The sequence below is a fragment of the Balaenoptera physalus genome (assembly GCF_965194825.1).
Source record: "Balaenoptera physalus genome assembly, chromosome: 6".
NCBI lineage: Eukaryota > Metazoa > Chordata > Mammalia > Artiodactyla > Balaenopteridae > Balaenoptera > Balaenoptera physalus.
This window is the reverse complement of record NC_138885.1, coordinates 47,482,599-47,506,649: the sequence shown is the minus strand read 5'-3', so window position 1 is coordinate 47,506,649 and position 24,051 is coordinate 47,482,599. Positions and strand designations below refer to the sequence as shown.

Below are 24,051 nucleotides of genomic sequence, written 5' to 3'. Positions count from 1 at the left end.
AGGCCTCGGTTACATTTAATAGCACACGATCCTGGCACACACTCGAACCAGGCTGAGAGGCTGACAGCCAAAATGAGCTGGATCGTGTTCGCACTTCATTATTTGATTGCAGACTATGAGGGGAAATGAGAGCATTCTAGTTCTTCTTTTTGGAAAAGATTGCATTACCTTTCAGAATGTTTCCTTGCCAGATGCCGCATAGGCAACAGGTGTACTTCCTCTCTTCCCACCCAGCTAATAAACCTGGAAGCCAAAGAGATGTATTTATTTCAATTTCAGTCGTTAGCATGTTGCTAATTGTTACTGTCTTTATGTTGAATGTCTCAGGGTTCCCTGATTTATGGAATATAGCTGGATTTTTTTTTTTTTACCCGGTTAGTAGAAGAAAACAGGAGATCAAATGGTATCACATTTATTATGGCAGTAACCAAAGGGGCAGATGGAGTTCGCATACTTATAGCTTTTGTAAATTATTCTGTTGTTTGTCAATAATGGACAGTTTGTCACTAGATTTTGATTGGCTAAGGGGTAACAGTGGCTCCATTTCATCAGACAAATACTGAGGATTTGAATCTTTATTAAAATTAATGACAGCTGGAGGAATTCCCAGCTGCACATGTAACTAGATGTGCTTAACTACCCAATTAATCATGAATGGATGGATTCAGTGAAACACAAAATTCAATCTGCTTCTGCAGGGGTGGTTTTGAAAAATTGGAGGCAAGCATTTTTCTCCATTGAATGCAACTCTGAGTAGCTAGTAAAATGCCATACGTTCTTTTTGAAGAGCAGTGCAAAGAAATGTTCCTCCCTCCCTTCCTTCCTACAGATATAAGACATCTGCCATGTGCCAAGCCCATGCTGGAGGCACAAAGATGAAAAAAATGCAGTACCTGCCCTGAGAAGTTATTGTCAGAAAGGAAAACAGCTCCACATACAAACAGTTACAACTCAGTGGGTGGATGAAATGGAGTTTGCCAGATGAACAGGAGGAGAGGAGCTTTTCAAATACGAGTCAACAGCCTGTACAAGGGCAGGGAGGCATCAGGGCATTCCCCCTCCTTATTCAACAAGTGTTTTTTGCGTGCCTACTGTGGGACACACACTGTGAATGAAGCAGGTTTGGAAGCATATTATGGCTGGAGCATGTTGGAGGAGAAAGATGAAAGATGAGCCTGCCTTATTTTTGTTCTAACTTGATGTTGATGAATTAAAGAGTAGTGGGACAAAGATTTTGAGTTGATTCAATGCGTGTTTATACCTAATCTTAGTAGATACACAAAGAAACATACTGAATGAATCACAGACTCAGCATTCAAGAGCAGAGCTAGGCCAACCCGTGGCACAGTAAACTACTGAATTCCGTATTTGGAAACTTCCAAATGGCTAGCAGGACCCTGGACAGACAGCAAGAAAGGGATTGAAAAACCTCCTGTCTGGAAAGAGAGTCTATTAACAGTTATTTTAATAATTGTTAGTGGAGAGCAGCAACCAAGGGCTCAAAAAAACTATCTGAATACTTCTGTAAAGAAAATGGAAGAAAATTTCACCCATCACAAATGGTAGTTTAAAATTCAGTGAACATTATTGTAGGTTTTTTTTTTTTTTAATTTCTGGTTGCACCTCATCTAGCAGAGATTTTGAGGTGAATTAAAAGACCATATAAAGTCCCCCTCCCAAATTAGTAACAAGCAGATTAGGGTCATGGAAAATGTAAATTCAGGTAGAAGATGTACACCAAGAGGAGAATTAGAACTTAGCTCTGAGTTTCCTGGTGGCTGAAGCAAAAAACAAAATATAATCAATTATAGTCTTCTCATTGTCCATAGGGAGAACATCTCAGGGCAGATGATGACTTCGTTTTTATTGTCTAGAGCACAAGACTCTAATATTTGTGAAGAGCCCTTCTTCATGTAGTCATCTGAGGTAGAAGGTGATTGTAAACAGCCTTCCATGTTTTGAGGAGTGCTTTCACTGGGGACTTTGCCCGGGCATTCAGGGGGCATTTTTGCTGCAGAGTTTTCATGTGAATTTAAATTGGTGTTTCATTGAAAGACAAGTGATAGTGTTATTCACCAAGAAGAACGTTGCCAACTTCAGCTGCAGCCACTTTGTTCTCATGAGGACTGCTTTTTGACAATATGTGTAGTGATTTATTTTCTGGTAAAGTGTGGGTGTTCTGCCAGTGTGAGCTTCATTTTTTCTTCATACGCAGCATGTATACAGCATTTCATACTAGGCGGTGGTAGGTTCTATTGTAGTTCCAGTTTTGTAAGGGAGTAATAAAATTTGCAGTAAAACCAAGCTTCCCTGGAATTTGTTCAGTAAAGCAGTGATTGCTTAAAAGGAGAGACTTGTTTCTCAAATTCTTATTCTCAGAATTAGTGTAAGCCTCAGCCTTCACGCCTTTTGCTTGTTCCTCATGGCCAGTTTTTACTCTCTCCTTGGTTATAAATAACTTCTGCAACAAGTACCAGACCACGTTTCAATAGCAACTTTCAAAACTCAATCTGCATTCCTTTTTAAATCCTCTGTGATCTTTTCTTGGAGGAAAGATTATCTACTAATTTTAATTTTGTAATATTATAGATAGTATTGCCTTGAACCTACACAGCTTAAGTTGGTGAAGAATGTTTTTCCAAAATATGAAGTTAATAATGAGGATTTATTGGATTTGTTAAAGGACATATTTTAAAACTTTCCCACCTTTACTACATCTTCTCTCTTATGAGCTCTGATTTTTGTTTCTCCTCATCTCTGCTGAACGGAAGATAGATAAAATGCTCATAGTTTGTTGATGGATTTAGCACAGCTTTTAAAAAACCAAACAAACCATGAAAACTATTGGTCTTCAAGTTGAAATGACTAAATTAAGGTGGGTTTTTTTTTGAAATGACTAAATTAAGGTGATCGGTGGTGGGTTTTTTCCCACCTCCGATCACCTTTAGCCAGCATCCCATCCCTTTCAGTGCCCAGCAGACACTAAGCAGTCAGTAAAGTGTAGGTATCCCCTATATCCTGTCAACCATTTTTAGAATCTGTCCTTTGACCTGTGTTTGGGTTTGCCTTTGCCTCCTCCCTCTTCGTGCTCCATTTTCCTATCAGTCTCCCCGTCGGTCTCTCAGACTGCACTCTTTCCCACTTGCAGACTGAGCTTCCTGGTGCCCCCTTCCCGTCTGATACTCTCCTGCCCACGTGCAGTGTCAGTCATCGACTCCCCTGCGGAGGGCTGCAATCGCCTCCTCCTGGCTTCCCAGTTTGCCGTTCTCTGCATTTACTCCCCTCTACAATTTTATTTCCAACCTCTCCTCAGCATGAACCTCTCAGGGCACTGCTTCCTCCCTTTGTTCACATTGCCGTTGCCTTTTTTTTTTTTTTTTTAATTTTTAAAATTTATTTTATTTATTTTTTATACAGCAGGTTCTTATTAGTTATTTATTTTATACATATTGGTGTATACATGCCAATCCCAATCTCCCAATTCATCACACCACCATCACCCCCAGCCCCGCCACTTTCCCCCCTTGGTGTCCATATGTTTGTTCTCTACACCTGTGTCTCTATTTCTGCCCTGCAAACCAGTCCCATTGCCTTTTTTTTGAAATGTCTCATCTACAGTTTTCTGAACTCTGCCTTCTTTCAACTCTAAAGCTAGTAGCCCTCATTGCTTTTCTTTTTCCCTCTCACTTCTCTCTTTTATTTTTATTTTTTTAATTCAAGTGTAGTTGATTTACAATGCTGTTAGTTTCAGATGTACAGCAAAGTGATTCAGTTATATATATATGTATATTCTTTTTCAGATTCTTTTCCCTTATAGATTATTATAAAATATTGAGTAGAGTTCCCTGTGCTATACAGTAGGTCCTTGTTGTTTATCTATTTTATATATAGTAGTGTGTATATATTAATCCCACTGCTATATATATTAATCCCAAATTCCTCATTGCTTTTATTAAATAACATAGTTCTAGCACTGAATTGCTTTGTTTCATGAACACATATCTCATCTCCTCAACTTGACTGTAAGCCATTTAAAGGCATGAAACATGCCTTTTATATCTCTGGTATCCACCACAACTCCCACCCCAATACTGACAACAGACTTGTCAAAATTCATCCTTCTCCAAACATTTCCTTTACTTTCCTGCTCTTTGGCTTTGCTTTCCTCCCTGCCTGGAATGCCCTGTCTTGATGACATGCTGTACAACCTATTCCTGACAGCCCTGCTTGTTTAACACCCTTCACCTTCTCCCAAAGATTTTCTATTCCCCCAGACAGAATTAATCTATCCTCTCCTATTCATAGTTGCATTTGTATTTCTGTTAGAGCACTTCTCATGCTCTCCTTCATAATGTGGTTGTTTGCAGACCTGTCTGCCCTAGCAGATTATGAGCCCCTGTTATGCAAGGACTGCGTCTTATTCACCTTCATGCTACCACTGCACTTAGCACAGGTCTCATCCATACTAATTTTTCAACAAGTATTTGTCAGTTTGAATCCCATACTGGATGGGAGACAACCAGACATGAACTATCGTTTGCTGTTAGGCACCTCCAAGTGTGGTTGGTGTGCAGAGGGCCACTTACCTGCTCTGTCCTCTTGGGATACCTGGACCCTGGGAACAGTTATCAGTTAGATTCACCTGGTTCAAATATAAAAGTATATGCATCTATATACATCTATATATTTAACCAAGCAGCTAGGCATGATTTCACTACTATGCATGCAGTAATCCGTACAGACTCTGCAAGGCTGTTGAATCCTTTGTCGCTGGGTGTTGGGAGTGCCCTTCCCCCCTGGAGAACAGAAGGAGAATGTCTCTGGCCCTTTCTTTCCAGGGCCCTCGTGCAGTGCTGTTCACTGGTCCAGTACTGTTGTTTCTCAGGCCACCTCCACCTCCACCTTCCCCATCCAAAGCCTTTTTATTCTCTGCCTGTTTTTTAGGCAGAGAACTCTTAGTGTTGTGTGTGCATTTGCCCTGGATTCTGCACTGTGGTACTCAGTCTCCCTGAACTGAATTTCTCGAGTGTCTCCCCTGTTCCAGTTGCCTGGTGCATAGGTACACGGTACAGGCAGCGCTGGGAAAGTGGAAGCTCCTCCTCCTCAGCCTGCCCCGTGCTGCCTGTGGTTCTCAGGGTCGTCCTTTTCCGCACTGTGGGTCTCTCTGAGCTTCGCTGTGGCAACGTGGAAGGAGTTTTATATACTCTGAAATACTGGGGGCAGGAGAAGAGCTTTTAGGATGCACCCAACGAGAGAAAAGCTTTCCCCCTGAATGAACGTTGTGTGTCTTGTGTTTTGGTATGAACTGCCTACTTCTCTTCTCAGGCTCTTCACCCAGACTTGGGTTTTGCTCTATAACCATCACACTGTTGTCGAACCCAAGTTCATGTGCCTGACATACAGTGAGGCCAAACAAACCAAAATGTCAGAATTTGGAGCAGAGAAAGGCTTATCGCAAGAACCATGCAAGAAGAACAGGCAGCTCATGCTCAGAAAGCCCAAACTCCTTGATGGTTTTCGAGGAAGAGTTTTAATAGGCAAAATTTGTGGGGAGGGCTGCAAGGCATGTGATCTTCCTCTGATTGGTTGGTGGTGAAGTAACAGGGTGGTGTGCCAGGAATCTCAATCATCAGCCTTTTGGTTCCAGCCTGTCTGGGGTCCACTGCTTATGCTCAGCCTGAAGTAACAGTCCTCCACCTGGGTGGGAGCCTTAGGCTGTAGAAGAACTCAGAGATATGTATCAGATTGTTATTCGTATCCCTTGACCAGAAACCAGGACCTTGCCCCATTGCTGTTTCTTGACTGCCTTTCCTTTGCTTCTGCATTCCCTCACTAGTAATGCATTCCTTAATTAGTAATTGTTTGAATCAGCCCTTTGGAACTCAGGGAAGGTCTAGGAGGTTGAAACCTTTTTCCTACAAATGAGACATAGGGGACACATGGGAAAGGCTTTTGTACCCAGGAGGGCCCCACAGGGTCCTGCTCAGTTTCAGCACCTAACAATAGAGATGATAAGACTATGGTACTCAAATATTTGTTTATTTCAAACCCAGCCATTTGAATTATCTATGTGTATGTTTCATGAATTTTTTCTTTATCTATCAAGATGCAGAGTAAAAGCGATAACAAAAGACCTATTTTTAAATTCACCAGAGCTTTAAAATGGGAGTGTTTTCATTTTTTAAGCATGTATTTCAAGGAGGCAAAAAGAGCAAGAAACTAAAAAAAACCCCACAAAATACAGCTAAGTAAAGCAACTGCTGCCTTATTTTCCTCATTGAAAAGACAGGAGGGCTCACTCTGACCAGAGAGCCCATATTCTGCTTTTGGAAGGGAAAAGAGTGTCATGTCTCTTTGAACCTGTTTAGGGTTCTAAAAGTTTCTGATGGATTGGCTCGTTTTGTTGACAGGACTGGCCGTGAAACCCAGGGCGTGGGTGGGTTAGTAAAGGACATGCCTGTGCTCGTGACTGGTGACTGCCCCTAGCCCCGGCTGTCTTGATGAAGGCACTGGAGTCTTAGAGAGGAGGACTACCACATCAGTCTTGGTTGGCGGGCAACTCCCTTAGAGCTGCCATGCAATTCAGAGCAGAGAGTGGGTCAAGGGCGTCATCCCCACATGCAAAGGACAGCAGTCTTCTTCATGCAGCTCTCTGACCAAAACCCAAAACTGACTGTCTTTGCGTTATTCCCGAAGAGGGAATGCCTCCTGAGTGAACACAGCGTTTGCACGCAGAAAAAATTTGGAGAGCTAAAGCCAACCTGATTTCTCAATTTCTTTTTAGCCAATACCTTTAATTGTCCCAAAGTTCTTACTAGAGCCTTTAATTCTTCCTCATTTTGATTAATTTAAGCTTTACATCTCTATGCAGTTTTTTTTAAGAGAGGGGTTAAAAATAGCGAATATGGGCTCACCCAAGAAGCAAAGGGCCAGGATAAATCCATCAACGGAAGTGTGCTTGCTAACCAGTATGGAGAGATACCTGCTGAGTGCTTACACTGTTCTGACTGCACAATCTTCACAGCACTTCTATGGGTTAGGTTAATATGCTTCTCTTCAGAAAGGAGACTGAGCAGAGAAAGATTAGGTATCTTGTCCAAAAGCAAATACCTAGTAAATGGCAGTCTTAGGATTCCAACCTAAGTCTAGTTTCAAAGCCCATCTCTGAACTGCCTATTTTTTCCAGCTCTCATACGAATAATCACTGCCTCTTCTTATGTTTCCTAATGAAAAATAAAGGTGATTCAAATAAATTAAATCATAGTATCTCTCCCAGAGTCATCCTTTTTTTCTGAATATTATTTTATTTTTTATACAGCAGGCTCTTATTAGTTATCTATTTTATACATATTAGTGTATATGTCAATCCGAACCTCCCAGTTCATCCCACCCCCATCCCCCTTTCCTCCCTTGCTGTCCATATGTTTGTTCTCTACATCTGTGTCTCTATTTCTGCCTTGCAAACAAGTTCATCTGTACCATTTTTCTAGATTCCACATATATGCATTAATATACAATATTTGTTTTTCTCTTTCTGACTTACCTCACTTTGTATGACAGTCTCTAGGTCCATCCACATCTCTACAAATGACCCAATTTTGTTCCTTTTTAAGGCTGAGTAATATTCCACTGTATATATGTACCACATCTTCTTTATCCATTTGTCTGTCGATGGGCATTTAGGTTGCTTCCATAGTGCTGCAATGAACATTGGGGTGCATGTGTCTTTTTGAATTATGGTTTTCTCTGTGTATATGCCCAGTAGTGGGATTACTGGGTTATATGGTAATTCTATTTTTAGTTTTTAAGTAACCTCCATACTTTTCTCCATAGTGGCTGTATCAATTTACATTCCCACCAACAGTGCAAGAGGGTTCCCTTTTCTTCACACCCTCTCCAGCATTTGTTGTTTATAGATTTTCTGATGATGCCCATTCTATCTGGTATGAGGTGATACCTCATTGTAGTTTTGATTTGCATTTCTCTAATAATTAGTGATGTTGAGCAGCTTTTCGTGTGCCTCTTAGCCATCTGTATGTCTTCTTTGGTGAAATGTCTATTTAGGTCTTCTGCCCATTTTTGGATTGGGTTGTTTGTTTTTTGTAATATTGAGCTGCATGAGCTGTTTATATATTTTGGAGATTAACCCTTTGTCCATTGATTTGTTTGCAAATATTTTCTCCCATTCTGAGGGTTGTCTTTTCATCTTGTTTATAGTTTCCTTTGCTTTGCAAAAGCTTTTAGATTTCATTAGGTCCCATTTGTTTATTTTTGTTTTTATTTCCATTACTCTAGGAGGTGAGTCAAAAAAGATCTTGCTGTGATTTACGTCAAAGAGTGTTCTTCCTATGTTTTCCTCTAAGAATTTTATAGTGTCCAGTCTTACATTTAGGTCTTTAATCCATTTTGAGTTTATTTTTGTGTATGGTGTTAGGGAGTGTTCTAATTTCATTCTTTTACATGTAGCTGTCCTGGTTTCCCAGCACCACTTATTGAAGAGGCTATCTTTGCTCCATTGTATATTCTGGCCTCCTTGTCATAGATTAGGTGACCATAGGTGCGTGGGTTTATCTCTGGGCTTTCTCTCTTGTTCCATTGATCTATATTTCTGGTTTTGTACCAGTACCATACTGTCTTGATTACTGTAGCTTTGTGGTATAGTCTGAAGTTAGGGAGTCTGATTCCTCCAGCTCTGTTTTTTTCCCTCAAGATTACTTTGGCTATTCAGGGTCTTTTGTGTCTCCATACAGATTTTAAGATTTTTTGTTCTAGTTCTGTGAAAAATGCCACTGGTAATTTGATAGAGATTGCATTGAATCTGTAGATTGCTTTGGGTAGTATAGTCATTTTCACAATATTGATTCTTCCAATCCAAGAGCATGGTATATCTCTCTGTTTGTGTCATCTTTGATTTCTTTCATCAGTGTCTTACAGTTTTCTGAGTACAGGTCTTTTACCTCCTTAGGTAGGTTTATTCCTAGGTATTTTATTCTTTTTGCTGCAATGGTGAATGGGATTGTTTCCTTAATTTCTCTTTCTGATCTTTCATTGTTAGTGTATAGGAATGCAAGAGATTTCTGTGCATTAATTTTGTATCCTGTAACTTTACCAGATTCATTGATTAGCTCTAGTAGTTTTCTGGTGACATCTTTAGGATTCTCTATGTATAGTATCATGTCATCTGCAAACAATGACACTTTTACTTCTTCTTTTCCAATTTGTTTTCCTTTCATTTCTTTTTCTTCTCTGATTGCCTTGGCTAGGACATCCAAAACTATGTTGAATAGTAGTGGTGAAAATGGACATCCTTGTCTTGTTCCTGATCTTAGAGGAAATGCTTTCAGTTTTTCACCATTGAGAAAGATGTTTGCTGTGGGTTTGTCATATATGACCTTCATTATGTTGTGGTAGGTTCCCTCTATGCCCACTTTCTGGAGAGTGTTTATCATAAATGTGTGTTGAACTTTGTCAGAAGCTTTTTCTGCACCTATTGAGATGATCATATGGTTTTTATTCTTCAGTTTGTTAACATGGTGTATCGCATTGATTGATTTGCATATATTGAAGAATCCTTGCATCCGTGGGATAAATCCCACTTGATCTTGGTGTTTGATCCTTTTAATGTGCTGTTGGATTCTGCTTGCTAGTATTTCGTTGAGGGGTTTTGCATCTATATTCATCAGTGATATTGGTCTGGAATTTTCTTTTTTTGTAGTATCTTTGTCTGGTTTTGGTATCAGGGTGATGGTGGCCTCATAGAATGAGTTTGGGAGTGTTCCTTCCTCTACAATTTTTTGGAAGAGTTTGAGAAGGGTGGGTGTTAGCTCTTCTCTAAATGTTTGAAAGAATTCACCTGTGAAGCCATCTGGTCCTGGACTTTTGTTTGTTGGAAGATTTTTCATCACAGTTTCAATTTCATTACTTGTGATTGGTCTGTTCATATTTTCTGTTTCTTCCTGGTTCAATCTTGGAAGGTTATACCTTTCTAAGAATTCGTCCATTTCTTCTGGGTTGTTCATTTTATTGGCATTAGGTTGCTTGTAGTAGTCTCTTATGATGCTTTGTATTTCTGCAGTGTCCGTTGTAACTTCTCCTCTTTCATTTCTAATTTTATTGATTTGAGTCCTTTCCCTCTTTTTCTTGATGAGTTCTCCCAGACTCATTCTAATCAATAACTTTATCTCAACTTTTTTCTTTTTCGTTTGGTCCAAAAGTTTCCAACAACAAAAAAAAAAGCAGGTGTGGATTTCCTCTCTGACCACTTTGGATATAATAATGACCTAATGGATAGGCCTGAAGGAAAGGAAGAGAAAACCTGAAAGTTTGATAGTCCCATCCTTAGGAATAGTTGATTGCATGTATTTTGGTGTAAATTCAAGTGAATACTCTATCACCATGTACTTGAAGACCTAATTCCTGGCACTATGAAGACATCTCTAAGAACAGATCTCAGAAGAATCTTAGAGATCATTCAAGAGATGCTCTGACCTGTAATGCAAGTCTTGGCTTCATTAGCTCATGGTTGGGTGACTTAGGGCATGCAGCCTGACCCATCTGTGAGGGCTCAAAAGAGCTTTGGAGAGAAATCAAGATCGTTTACTGGGGAAAACATAGCATGGTTAGTAATTGTTAGTTCATTCTAAAAGCAGAGAGAGAGATTCTAGTGTTTTTAAGCCTGAAGCCTTAGTGATCTGCTCATCCAGCAGTGTCTACCAACACCTCAACTGGGCTTAGTTATTAGCTATTAGCAAGGGCTTTTGAGTCAGTGAGATCAGAGTTCACCATACTTGGCCAGCTGCATGACCTTGGGCAGATTATTGGTTTCTCCTGAATCTTGGTTACTTCAGTGAGGATAATGAGCTCCACGTCTTAACGTTTTTACGGTGACTTTTAGATAACGTCTGTAAAGTGCTGTGTTATTCTGATTAAAGCCTCATTTCCTAGTTCCAAAGGTTGAACTAAGAATTTCCTCTAATCTAACAAGCTCCAACACAGTTATCAGATGGGAGTCAAAAAAACAAGCCTTGTTTTCATTCCCCACTTCTGATCCCACTGGGGAGGAAGGACACTACCCAGGGAAGGTTATTGCTTTCACCACTCCAGATTCCATATAAAGTTGATCGATGCTGATGGGGAGGGCTGGGCACTGTGTAGTTGCTGTCAAGACCCCAAAGAGCAAAGGAGGGATAGCAAGTTTGTAAGGAATATAGCAGCCTGGAGTACAGGTCTCGTGACAGTAAGATGCTGGAAGATTCCTTCTTTGGAGGTAACTAGGGGTAGCTACGTGTGCATAAGGGACCCACCAGACCTCTCATATACCCTCAAATCAGTCACTGTCTTACAATTCAAAAATAGCATTTATACCTAAAGTTAAACTACTACATTAAGTTGCATCATCTTGTTTTTAACTTAAGACCTACAAGCTTCACAAATTTAGGAGATTAGTGGTCAAAGAGAAAAACTCACACTAACCTAGCCTTTGTTGGGGCCCCTAGCCCTTTCAGAGGGAATATTCTTTTCCAAAGACCAAAATTAATAAAAGTGGTTAACATTAACCACACCTATCAAAATCATCATTTGAGGTTAAGGCAGGTAATTTCAAGCTACATAACTCTGTAAAAAGAAGTACATATTTATTTTCAAGCTACATAACTCTGTAAAAAAAAGTACACATTGTGTATATAAATGTGAATATCTATATACATAATATTAGTTTTTTTTAATTTCTCAAGGTAAAAATTCAAACTGTACAGAAAGATATAAAGTGTAATAAATGAAAGTTTGTTTTCCTCCTCCTCTGTGTGTGTGTGTGTGTGTGTGTGTGTGTGTATGCATACATATATATGTATTATATATAGAGAGAGACTCTCATTTATTTTAACACAATTTTAAAACAACATGCCAGATTATTTTACCATTTGATCTTGTGACTTAATTTTACACATACTTACTTAGAGGTCTATGCCATGCTTTTTAGTGTTTACATACTATTCTATGTGTGAATACACCCTACTTTTAAAAACATGTCTTCTATGGCTAACATTTAGGTTTTTATGATTTTTTTGCTATCATATGCAATATTGCAGTGAATATTCTTGTATATACATTTATATATACATATCTGATATAGGTATATTTCTAGGGTAAATTTCTTCAGGTAGAATGGTTTGGGGTTAAAATTTATGTCTGTTTTATTTTGATTGTTTTTACCTAATTACCTCCAGAAATATAAAACCAACTTACACTCATACCAACATATGTACCCTCACTAGTACGGGGTATTATCAAATGTTTTGATCTAATCAGTGAAAGTGGTATCATATTTTAAGTTATATTTCTTTATGTAGGAAAGAGACTGAAGCCCTTTTCATGTGTTCAGTGTACATTCTTGTTCCTTTTTCTGTTTCCTAACTATTTTTATTTTTTTGCCATATTGGTGGGTGAAGAGGTAGGTTGTTCATCTTTTTCTTATTACTTCATTAGTGGTCTTTGAATATGAAGAACGTTAAGCCCAGGTCACTTATGTGACAATTTTTTCTTTTTCTGTCATTTGCATTTTTGTATTTTTTTTCCCAGATAAATATTTAAACATTTTATGTAGTCAGATTAATCAGTCTTTTCATAGCTTCTGAACATTTTGGCATGCTACATTAAAACTATAGCCATAGTTTCCACTAGTGCTAGTATAAATATATGTATATATGTAAGAAATACATAGATATATCTATATAATTTTGCCTTTAAATATCTTCATCTGCAATTTATTTTTGTATAAGAAATCAAATAGAGATCTACCTTTTTTCCTCCAATCGGCCAGCTAAGTTTCCCAACATTGTTTATTGAATAATCACTTTTTTTCCATTGATTTGAAATGTTTCCAGTTATATATATATATATATATTTTTTAATTTATATTTATTTATTTATTTATTTTTGGCTGCATTGGGTCTTTGTTGATACATGTGGGCTTTCTCTAGTTGTGGTGAGCGGGGACTACTCTTTGTTGCTCTGCACGAGCTTCTCATTGCGGTGGCTTCTCTTGTTGTGGAGCACGGGCTCTAGGCACACGGGCTTCAGTAGTTGTGGCACGTGGGCTCAGTAGTTGTGGCACGTGGGCTCAGTAGTTGTGGCTCACGGGCTCTAGAACACAGGCTCAGTAGTTGTGATACATGGCTTAGTTGCTCCGTGGCATGTGGGATCTTCCCGGACCAGGGCTCGAACCCGTGTCCCCTGCATTGGCAGGCAGATTCTTAACCACTGTGCCACCAGGGAAGTCCCCCTGTTAAATATTAATTATTAATATATAGGGGTTGATTTGTGGACTCTTATTTCTTTGATCTGTGCTAGAACCAAACATTTTTAATTTCTGCAGTTTTATAATGTTTTAATATCTATTTTAGAAAGGTTAATTCTCCTTCTTTATTCTTTTTTTTAACATTTTTTCTGAGAGATTTTTGAATATTAAGTTTTCCAAATCACTTTCATATCATTTTGTCAAGTTAACATTGGTGTTCACTCTTCCATCCAACATGGTTTCCAGCAACATCTGGAAGCCCAAAGTGTATACTCCCCTTGGGTGAAGTCTGGGCATTACCGGGCAGTCCATTTGTGTTTCTTTTCCTCCCCTTGAAACCTCCTTATTCATTTTTTCATTCAGTAAATAGTTTTGAACTCCTCTGAGGTGCAAAGCTCTGTGCTGGGGGCTCTGAGGACAACAAAAGTGGGGAAGACATGATCTGTGCCTGAGATGAAGTAGATGCTTCATTTTGGCTTCCGTCACATCTGCAACCATCTCTGGGGAGGGGTTTCTGTTCTTCATGCAGTCAATATGCATCCCTTTAATGAGAAACATTATGAATACAAAATATTTTCAAAGAATGAAGGATAATTTTTCATCAAACCATTTCTGAGGCTACAGAAATGATACAGGAGAGGTTCAAGTCCTTCCCTTACTTTCTTCTAAAGCAACCTATGTTATTCCTCCCTTTATATGACAGAAGGAAATGTCTTTAAAAAAAAATTTTTTTTAAATACAAGTAATTGCCTGGAGCTACTTTTAGGAGAAACATATTTACTGTTATCAGGTCTCTAATATGACTCTCAATAGACCACAACATGAAAGTAGTGTTTTGTGGGCTACTTTGTAAACTACTCTGGGGGAATGTGAAGTGTCAATCACTTTTCCAGAAGGGTCACAGATGCCCACATTTACAAGAAACCATTAGTTGCCTTATCACTATGCAGTTCTGCAGCTACCAGCAGCACATTCAGGATTTTCTGAGCAAATATATTCATTTCCTTTCTAACATCTCTGCTGAAACTAGATTAGTGCAGCTTGAGCCGCCGCCCTTGCATGAAGACCTTGTGCTGTGGCTACTGCTTGCAGGTGCCGGTGCTGGGATCGGCCAGGTGTAGCTGCCCAGACACTCACCTGTGTCACGTGGATTGGTCAGAAGCTCTCAGTTCTGACCAGGCAGGGCTGCTTCCTGGGGTGGCTGCTCAGTGTCCCATGATGTTGTTCTGTGACCTGTACAAAGTAAAGCTTGACTGCTTGAGGCCACCTTCTCCCAGCAGGCAGTCACTTTCCCTTTCCCAGAAGGAGAGTGAGCTCCATAATCTCATCATCTGTACCATTAAAATAACATTCTTATTGTATGCAAAACGTGATCATGACTTTTTTCAACTTCTGTTGCCCTTTAGTCTCACAGAGGGTTTTGATTTATTACTAATTGTGTTCATTGATGTAGCACTTCTTACATACTTGTATGATATCATGCACTGATTATCAAAGCAGTTTGGTGAAATAGGACCCATATAAAGTAATCTTTATCTTTTGTTCTTCCCCCAGTGTATTAGGCTGAACCACATGAAACTGCAATCCTTATAGTAGCCCAAGATAAGAGGAATCTGCCCCCGTTACCAACATCACCACTGATTTAACTTGCAGATCTGCTGTTAGGCCCACATTGCAACTTCTCCTTTCCCACAAGCTCCTAAATGGCCATGACTGACACAGATTTCCTTTTCATCTCCATCTGGGCCTTTCTGTCACCTCCCTCTTTATATTTATGAGGCCAATTGAAACTTTTCTGCTGTTATTGTATTGCCACTGATGGGTCTCCTTGGACTACCAATCAAAAGAAATACCTATCTATCATTTTGTGATATATGTAAGTCAAATCATTATGTTGTACACCTTAAATTTATACAGTTCTATATGTCAATTATATCTCAATAAAAGTCAAAGAAAAAATGCAAAAAAAAAAAGAAAAAAGAAAAGAAATACCTATCCGAAACCAGGCAATTACAGCAGTTGCCAAACTAGTCAACATAACAAGAAGGATAGGTTGGCTAAGTTTTATAAATAATATTACTTCCTTTTAAATAAATTATGTAAAAACAGTTATAATAGAACCCATTAATTTGGATTCCACTAGTCAGATAATTTAGACAAAGCCTGCATTTTGTTTTTAACTATATATTGATATATAATTATAATTTAGTTATAAGAAGTAACCTGTAAATAAGTAGTTTAACACAACTGGAGGAGTTATCACTTAAGAGAAAAAGAAAACTCAAGGGGGCCTTAAAATCTCCTACCAATAACTAAAATGCTGAGTAAAAATCCTGTCATTAAAGCAGAAACTCAATGAAATTCACAAACCAAAAGCTTGATAATCTAGAGATACCATGTGAAGTTAGAAATAGCAAACATGTCTTTTGAAAAGCAGTCTCCAGTTTATTTTCCATGATCTAAGAATGTCATTTCTTTACTTGCATCCATCGTTCCTAGCGAGTGAGATTTTGGTGTATGATCTACGTTAACAAAATATTGCAGAAAGTTGTTTTCTTTTACTGAAGGTGACTAAAATGTTTGACTTTTTAATGTAAGCTTGCACCAGATTTTGTGGAGGAAATTAAAAAAAAGATTCTGCCCATACTCCTGCACCCTGCAATGTGCCCGATGATAGTGGCATGGAGGGAAGTTCTTATTGCCTGTTTGAGCTTCAGATGCCTCATCTATAAAATGGGGATAATCATAACCTCCTTTGTAGCGTTGATGTGATAATCTAAAGTTCATAAGTTAGTGACTCACATAAAGTAAGGGATGAGTAAGCTTTCATTCTCTTTCCTTTCCGTTTATGGCCTTTTCTGAACACATTCCTTTGCTGCCCTTGACTGCTCTTTGAAGCCTAAAATCGGAGCTTAGTCAGATTAATTGCTGGTCTTCTGTCCAATAAAAGTGGGCTGCAGAGCTTGCCTTATTCTTTCAACCAACATATTTGAAGACCTTCTGCTTACAAGACACGGTACAAGGTATCTTAGAGCAAAGTTAAGTTGTCATCTCTGAGGCATAATTTCAAAAGTTCCTTGTTCTGCCAAAGTGCTGATAATGTACACTTTATCCAGTGCTCTGGATTAGGGCACTGAAAACCATAATTCTAAAAAAAAAAAAAAAATCTCATGTTATGGGGGGTGGGACTGCTAACAACATCACACCCAGTTAGCATAAACCTTGATCAATTAACCAACCACCCTAGAAGAACTTGAAATCATGGACCAAAGAATAGATTTTGATGGGAGCGAGAGTGTCTTTCTTGCAACGAAGTTGAGGTTCTGCTATGTTCTAGACACTGCCCAGGCGTATCTACTTGGAGACATAGCCTGGACCCTGCTAGGCTGGGTGGGTGCCCTTGCAAAGAGCTCTGGACATGTTTGGTGAAGGGGGTAGAGGAGAAGAAAGCATCTGCAAGAAAGTGAGGGGCTATCCTGTAAAGATACATGTTGCCTACGAGACCTTTTTGCCTAGGGCAGCCTCACGAGGGGGCTCTTTACCTATCTACCCTGGGAAATCTGGGAAAGTAATCAAGAAAGAGCTTTGTTCCTTCTACATTGTGGAAAAGTGCATCGTCAAGGCATTGCAAACTCAGTGGAAAGAAACAAGCTCACATCCATTGGGAGTGATATGTGTCTCTGGACATTCCACTTTCACTTAGTCCACTTAATGCAACTATTAAAATACCAGATTTACATCAAGTTTAACATTCACTTGTCTGATCTGGAAGGGCTGACATTTGGAGTACGTACCACTGCACAGCCCCATGTGGTAGCCACTAGTTAACATGTGGGTATCTGCCTTTAAATTAATTAAAGTGAAATAAAATTTTAAACATTTAAAAATTAAATGATAAGTTCAGTTCTTCCATCTGGCCAGGCACATTTCAAGTGCTCCATAACCACATGTGGCTAGTGGCTACCATACAGGACAGCACCCATACAGAATATCCATCCTTGCAGAAAGTTCTCCTGGACAACACTGGTTTTGTCTGTGCAATTACTATGCTTGTATGCTATGCTATACTATGGCATCTTAGTAATTCTCCAGAATAACCCTGAAGGGTTCATTCCTATTTTGCCGATGAGGATAGAATCTCAGAAAAGTTAAGCAGCTGTCCTCTCACATTGTTGCCACTGACAGATGGTCAGTGTCCAGTGAATGGACAGCTAAGCTAGGTGGGAAGTGAGAGGCACAGGACTGACCACAAAGCCCAAAAGTTCCAACAATAACCAGGTTCTGTTCCAGTATTACTGCATTTTAAAATCAAACATTTATAAACTCTCCCTTCTCCTTGCTCTAATTTAATGACATATCTAAATACTAAAACTACTCATAAGAAGAGGAAGTATATTTTAGTTTTAAAAGGACAAGATAAGTAAGTGGATCCCTGGATCTCGTGGTAGGTTTGGAGAGTGACTGCAAATAGGCAAAAGGTTGTTTTTTTTTTTTTTTCCTGAAGTGGGAGAAATATTCTAATATTAGATTGTTGTGTGAATTGTATCCTGTAAATTTATTAAAAATTTATTGAATCATACATTTAAATTATGTGAATTTTATGGTATGTAAATTATACCTCAATAAAGCTGTTTTTTAAAAAAAGAACAAGATGTAAATCCTACAACTCTAGGGCAGCCAAAATATTGAATGTTGAAAAACTGCCAAAAACTTTGAGTGAGTCAAATATTATTTGCTGGCAATTCCTGAATTTTCCTCATGATGGTAAACGAAATGATGTTCCATCTCAAATCAAAACACTGGGAAACTCTGTGAGGTATGTGTTATTATCTCCATTTCAAAGGGGAGGAAATTGAGACTCAGAAAGTGAAAACAAGTTGCCCAAGACACACAGCCAGTAAGAACTAGCAGAAGTGTCAAACCCAATACTTCCTGACCCCAAAGTCCATGGCCACTCTTCCGTCCATGTCATGGCCTCTCTCTCCGGGCAGGAAAAGAAACTTTTCCATTGTTTGACTTGAGATCACTTTCCTTCTTCTAGGACAACAGTAAACTAACTGATTTTTCAATGTTTCTATAACGTTTGTATTTTATACTCAAGATTTATGAAAGGTGTGAGGCTGGAATCTGTTTTCAATATTGAATAAAAGGGGGAAAAAATCTGGGGCTCAAGTTCATAGAAAGACATGTATGTGTTTCTTTTGATATTCACTAGGATGCATTATTTTATACATACATATGTAATGTTATATATGTATAAAAAGACTTGCAGCAATTGTTTCCATTTTTTCCCCCCAATTTAGTTGTTTCTTTGGAGACTCAAAGATGTGACTTGCAATGGTTTCTGCTTAGGAACTTTTGAGGGACTAGCCTCTGTCGTGCATCTTACACATAGATTAACAACCCAGGTTTGGCTCACTTGATGAGTTGGGTGCCTTGCTCTTTGCCCATTTTATGAAGTGGAATTTTGGAAAACAAAAGGCTGATGGGGCTGCTGTTTTTAGCTTTGGCCAGAGCTAGTAACCTTTATATCTTTAGTTCTGTCCTCTTAGCACCTAGCATTATTTCCTTCTTGCAGTTTCCCTCTTCCTGATCATAAAGGTTTAACCAGACCTCTGGGCAGTCCCCCCGACCCTCCAGTCCTACTAAGCCTGCTGCAGCCCCACTTCCCTTCCCCATCCTTCCTCTGGTCCGGCCCAGGCAGTCTCCTCTTGCCTCTCTGTGGCTCTCTTCTTCTGCTCTCTGTGCCTTTGTAAACAACCTAGGTTCTTTTTCTTTTCCTTTCTTTCTCCTGTCTGTACTCTCTATCAACCAGTTGAAACAAATCAAATAAAAATCAATAGAAACAAGAAACCAGTTCTGTGCCAAACCAGCAGAACATGTCCATGGGCCAAATTTGGGGTCTTGATGTTGGATCTCTGCTATCCCTAGGACCTTGAGAGACAGCAGCAATGATTTCCATATTCAGAGAAATGTAGATGTCACTGAAAGAAAAAAAAAAGAGTAAATGCTGTGACTCTCACACTGTAATTATGAAAATAAATATCACAGTGCTTTATGTTTCCCTCTACCAATATTCTTAGGATATTGTGTGCTTTTACATACTTGGCAATAGTAGAACTTATTAAGTAATTTCAAAATTCTTAACAGTCTTGTTCACATTTCAAAATAAAGTTTATTTGCAGGAGCCCTTGAGTCACTTCTTGTGTGCGCAGAAGATTGAATGCCAGGATTTGAAAAATCGTTAATGGAGTTTCAGGAAATTAGCCATCTCCTAGTGTCAACAGTGGATTGTGTATTTTAGCTGTTTGACTCACTGCTCCACTGGGCAGCCTGCTTTCTTGTGAACTGCAGTCGTTAGCCTTCCCCAGCACGTGTTTTCAAAACAAGTGCCTCCTTCCTGACTTCCTGCATCATAATCACTTTATAGTCCAGACACCTTCGCAGACATCGAACAGCTTAAAATGGTCTACCACACACATCACACTTCAGCAAAGCATTGCCTAGAACTAACACAAAACCGTTTTCATATATTTTTTGGAAACATTGTTTCCTTTCTCTCTTACTCTGGATTTTATGCAGGTATACCTAAATTTGGACAAAAGATTTATGCTGATAGAACTCTCTTGTTTTAAAGGACTTCAAGGTAGCTCTTTTTTAAGCAATGAATGCATCTATAAAATAGTCACCCTGTACTTATTTATTTTGTAGGTCCAGATTTTTCCCCAGTAGATTTGCACAGAGGAGTTTGGTTATAATTTGGTTAGCAAATACATTTCCTCTGTAAAGGGCACTTTCAAAAGCACTGCATGAAGTGCATGGATTTGGACACACCGCAGTTATCAAACTTACAGTGTAATCATTTTGCAATATATAAATGTATCAAATCAACACATTGTACACCTTAAACTTGCACAGTGTTATATGTCAATTATATCTCAATAAAGCTGGGGAAAAAAACTTACCCTTGTTTTCTATGCAGCAAATACAATAAAAAAAGGATAGTGTACATTTCAAGATGGGCAACTTAACTTGCATATGTAAGTAAGCTGAAAAATGATTAGAGTCTCTTAACTCTTTTTTTTTTTAAATCAAGGTAGAAATACCAGCACTAGGAAACAGAAATGAGAATGTCTATTTATTATGTGCCTACTATGTGCCAGGTCCTAGAGTAAATATTTTAATATCAAGTCCAGCTCAATGTAGGGTTTGAAACTGCTGGCTCTACGGTTGGATTACCCGTGTTTGAATCCCAGCTTACCCACTGCTCTAAGGATTCAGTGAGATAAGGTGTGCAAAGCATCTAGCCCCAGGCTGGTGTGACAGCCAGGGCTCAATAATCAGGTATTCATTATATCCTATTCCATTTAATCCTGTGAAGTAAACCACATCCCCATTTTACAGAAGAGGAGACTGAGTCTTAGAGTGGTCTAGGAACTTGTATAAAGTTTTCAAAAGTGGGTTGCAGAGTTAGAATTTAGAACTGGGGTTCTACTGGGCATTCTGATAAAACTCTAACCAGGAATTATTGTTCTAGGCTGCCAGGAAAATCTGTGCTGGGATTTTTTTTATGGTGGGAAAGACTACCCCAGCTAAAATGACACCCTCTACTGAGACAAAGCTACCCTTACAGGCAGCAAACTCACAAATAATGTATAAACAAACAAACCCTAACATTTCTAAGTTTAGAAAAAACTTTCAAAGTGCCCGTTTCAGCAGTCAGCCATTCTTAGAGTTCTTTTTTTGCAGTGGGTAGCAAATTCTCAGCTATATGGATAAGCATATGCCTTTTAGAATCTGTACCTGGTTTATGAAACATGCCACATACACCAGTCTTATCAATACGTCTGCTGTGTAAATATCATCTACACAAACATCAACTTCTAATGCCAGCTTAAGGAAATTGTAAGGATGATGCTCTTTTAGCAAGCAGAAAGCAAACTTCTGGGGTGTTTGTTTTTGTTTTTAACTTTTCAGCTGCTGTGGTTTTCATCTCTTCTTACGGCATGAGCACCAAGTGATGGCCACTGCCCGAAATTCCTTGGCCACATGAGTCAGGCTGGATTTCATTATTGTTTAAATAGTCCTTCTAGGAATGGGCTTCAGTTGAGGACATCCGTGTTCAATGGCGTTGACATTGGAACTGAAAATCATTTTACTAATTCAGGTTTCTGCTTTGCTGTGTTGAAATCTTAAATTGATCATCTGTAATCCAAGATATGGGTAGGAGTTACTCTTGTAATAGGCTAAATCTCTTACTCCTTTAAATCTGTATATAAAAGAGAGAATGGAATGAAATTTCAGTTCCACAAGTTGATACGGGCTTAATATAAAGCTAGCACAAAATAAGAAGAATTGGGGCTGAGCATCACATAATTTTCATGGCAGTTTACTTTCTAGCACTTAATGTAGTCAAAATATTTCCCTTCATAACATTGCTACCTTCCGAATTACTCAGATGCTTAACTATATTCTGCCATCTAAATTTATGTCTGCAATAAGGCATAGAGCGTATTTATCAAATTCTGTGCAAATGAGAAGAACCCACTCCAGGATGCTGTTAGATGTGATGATTTAAGAAGCTCCACATCACCTCATTCAAGCTACTCCGCGTTTTCCTTTCCAGGGTTCAGCGGATTCCTACACGAGCAGGCCGTCGGACTCCGATGTCTCTCTGGAAGAGGATCGGGAAGCAATTCGGCAAGAGAGAGAACAGCAGGCGGCCATCCAGCTTGAGAGAGCAAAGGTGACGTTCTTGCCCCTCTTGGGTTCCAAAGTGGCATGTTGCTCAGCAGGTATCAGCTGCTCTTCCCCTGCCTCAGATTTCTCTGGAGTAATCATTTTATGATCATTCTGATAAGGCACCAGATTGCAAGGCTCCATGATCTGTTCACCCCTGATAGTAACCTTCTCAGGGAGCCATATCCTGAGACACGGACCCCTTCAACTACCTTTTGTGTTTGGTTTGGTGGTGAAAATTCTTGGTCATCTTCTAACTTAGCGATTGGGCCCCATATCCAGCTTGCCCCTCCCAGGGTTGTCAGAGGGCCTCCCAAGGAACCGGCGTGCTTGCCCCGTTCTCCATGATGGCAGCCTTCACTGCAGGCCACACGTGCATAATTGCTCAGTGGGTCTCCCTGTTGGTGTCTCTGTTCCTCCCTCTTGGTTTCAATCTCCCACCTCAAGTTCACCGTTCAGAGCTTTGAACAATGATTAGCATTTCAGCAAAGATGAGCAATGAAAGGCTTTGCCGCAAGAGACCTTCAGATATTCCACAGGGAGGGGCCCCCATTGGAATCCCTGCCCCCAGGGGAGGCAACAAAGAACAAATTGCATTTTTGAATGTTAGAACTGAGTCACTAGAGATCTCCCATGCTATGACTTAAAGACTTTTTTTTTTTTTCAGGCTTTTTTTTTTTTAAGCACAGACTCCTTTTGTCAAATGAAATTTTATGCACAGTAACAGATATAATGTGTTCCTAGTCAGCCTCTCCTCCTTGCCCTTCACGATAGACTCCTAAAGCATATTGATCTAGTCTTTCTAATTTTTAGGAGGAAAAAAAAAAAAGGAAGCTCAGATAAAGTGAACTCCTTCCCTTTTCCATTTTTACAGTAAAATGTTTAAAGGAGCGGGAAGAGGAGGATAAGCCAGGTTCATGAGGTGTCTTCCTTTGCTTCCACACCCATGCTACCTGTGCTGGTTGGCGGAAGGGGGTTGGAGCCGCAGCCGGGAAAGGACATCAGTGAGACTCTAACTCGGATCCTGCCTCAGTCCTCTTGCTCCCCAGGCATGGTCCCAGCACGAATAAATGAGCCCATAACAGAGCAGCCCGGGATTGCTGGAAACTGGTGTTCTTACTTGTGGCTAATTTTTGTTTTAGGTTTCTCTCAGAGTCTATTTTGTGGCCATTGTGGTCACCCAAATGTCAGCAGCAGCGCTGTTCGCTTAGGCTGGTGGCTTACTTAACCTCTGCCAAGCTGCACCAGCCCAAGAGCACTTTGCTGCGGAGGAATCTGTCTAATTAAAGTTTCAGAAGCAGCTTTTGTTAGCTAGGGAGAAGGTGATGCGTGAGCAGCTCCGCCCTTCCTGTCTACTCCCACCGGGCTTTCTTTTCCCTGGCAGGACAAGATATTCTATTGAGTGGGATCCGGCAGGTTTTCAGACCTGAGGCTATTTCAAAAATATTTATTTTAACCCTCCACCACCTTTTTATTTAAGACCCAGCACACATTTCCTGTATGCCAAGGTGGAGGCGTCTTTCACCATTTAAAATAATAAACATGAGTTTTATGACTAGAGACCAGAGCAGGCTGCCCCTCCCGCCTTTCCATCCCTTCCCCCCAAATTTTAGAGCACGATTCTTTGGGATGTTGGAAAGTACGACAGGAGGGGGAACATGGTCGGGCTGATAGGACCGAATCCTCTTCAGAGCCCTTTCTGCAGATTTCTCACTGCTGCCTGGCAGTGTGGAACCCAGTTGAGATCCCTCTTTGGAAAGTGATTTCCCTTACTGCCTGGTACTATCCATTATCTGGTTCTGCGTTTCAGTATGAAAAATCCTCTTCTGTCTTCCTCCCTCCATCCTTATTCCATGGTTCTGTTGCCAGTCCAAACCTGTAGCATTCGCTGTGAAGACGAATGTGAGCTACTGTGGTGCCTTGGATGAAGATGTGCCTGTCCCAAGCACGGCCATCTCCTTTGACGCCAAGGACTTTCTACACATTAAAGAGGTAAATGTAGGGCACTCTGTATCCCC

General features: G+C 39.7%; 1 protein-coding gene across 5 annotated transcripts in view; it reads left to right on the top strand.

Moving 5' to 3' along the window:
* CACNB4 (calcium voltage-gated channel auxiliary subunit beta 4) overlaps positions 1–24,051 on the top strand; it is a gene marked incomplete at its 5' end in the record, with an annotated part of 253,539 nt that overhangs the window by 174,875 nt on the left and 54,613 nt on the right. For 4 of the 5 annotated variants that reach the window (XM_082465076.1, XM_082465079.1, XM_082465077.1 and 1 more), the window contains 2 exons: positions 21,921–22,040; positions 23,903–24,025. In XM_082465076.1, the coding sequence (XP_082321202.1) occupies positions 21,921–22,040; positions 23,903–24,025 (243 nt within the window). Of the gene's footprint in view, positions 1–21,920; positions 22,041–23,902; positions 24,026–24,051 lie in introns of those variants that run through there. The other variant, XM_082465081.1, reaches the window with a different exon arrangement.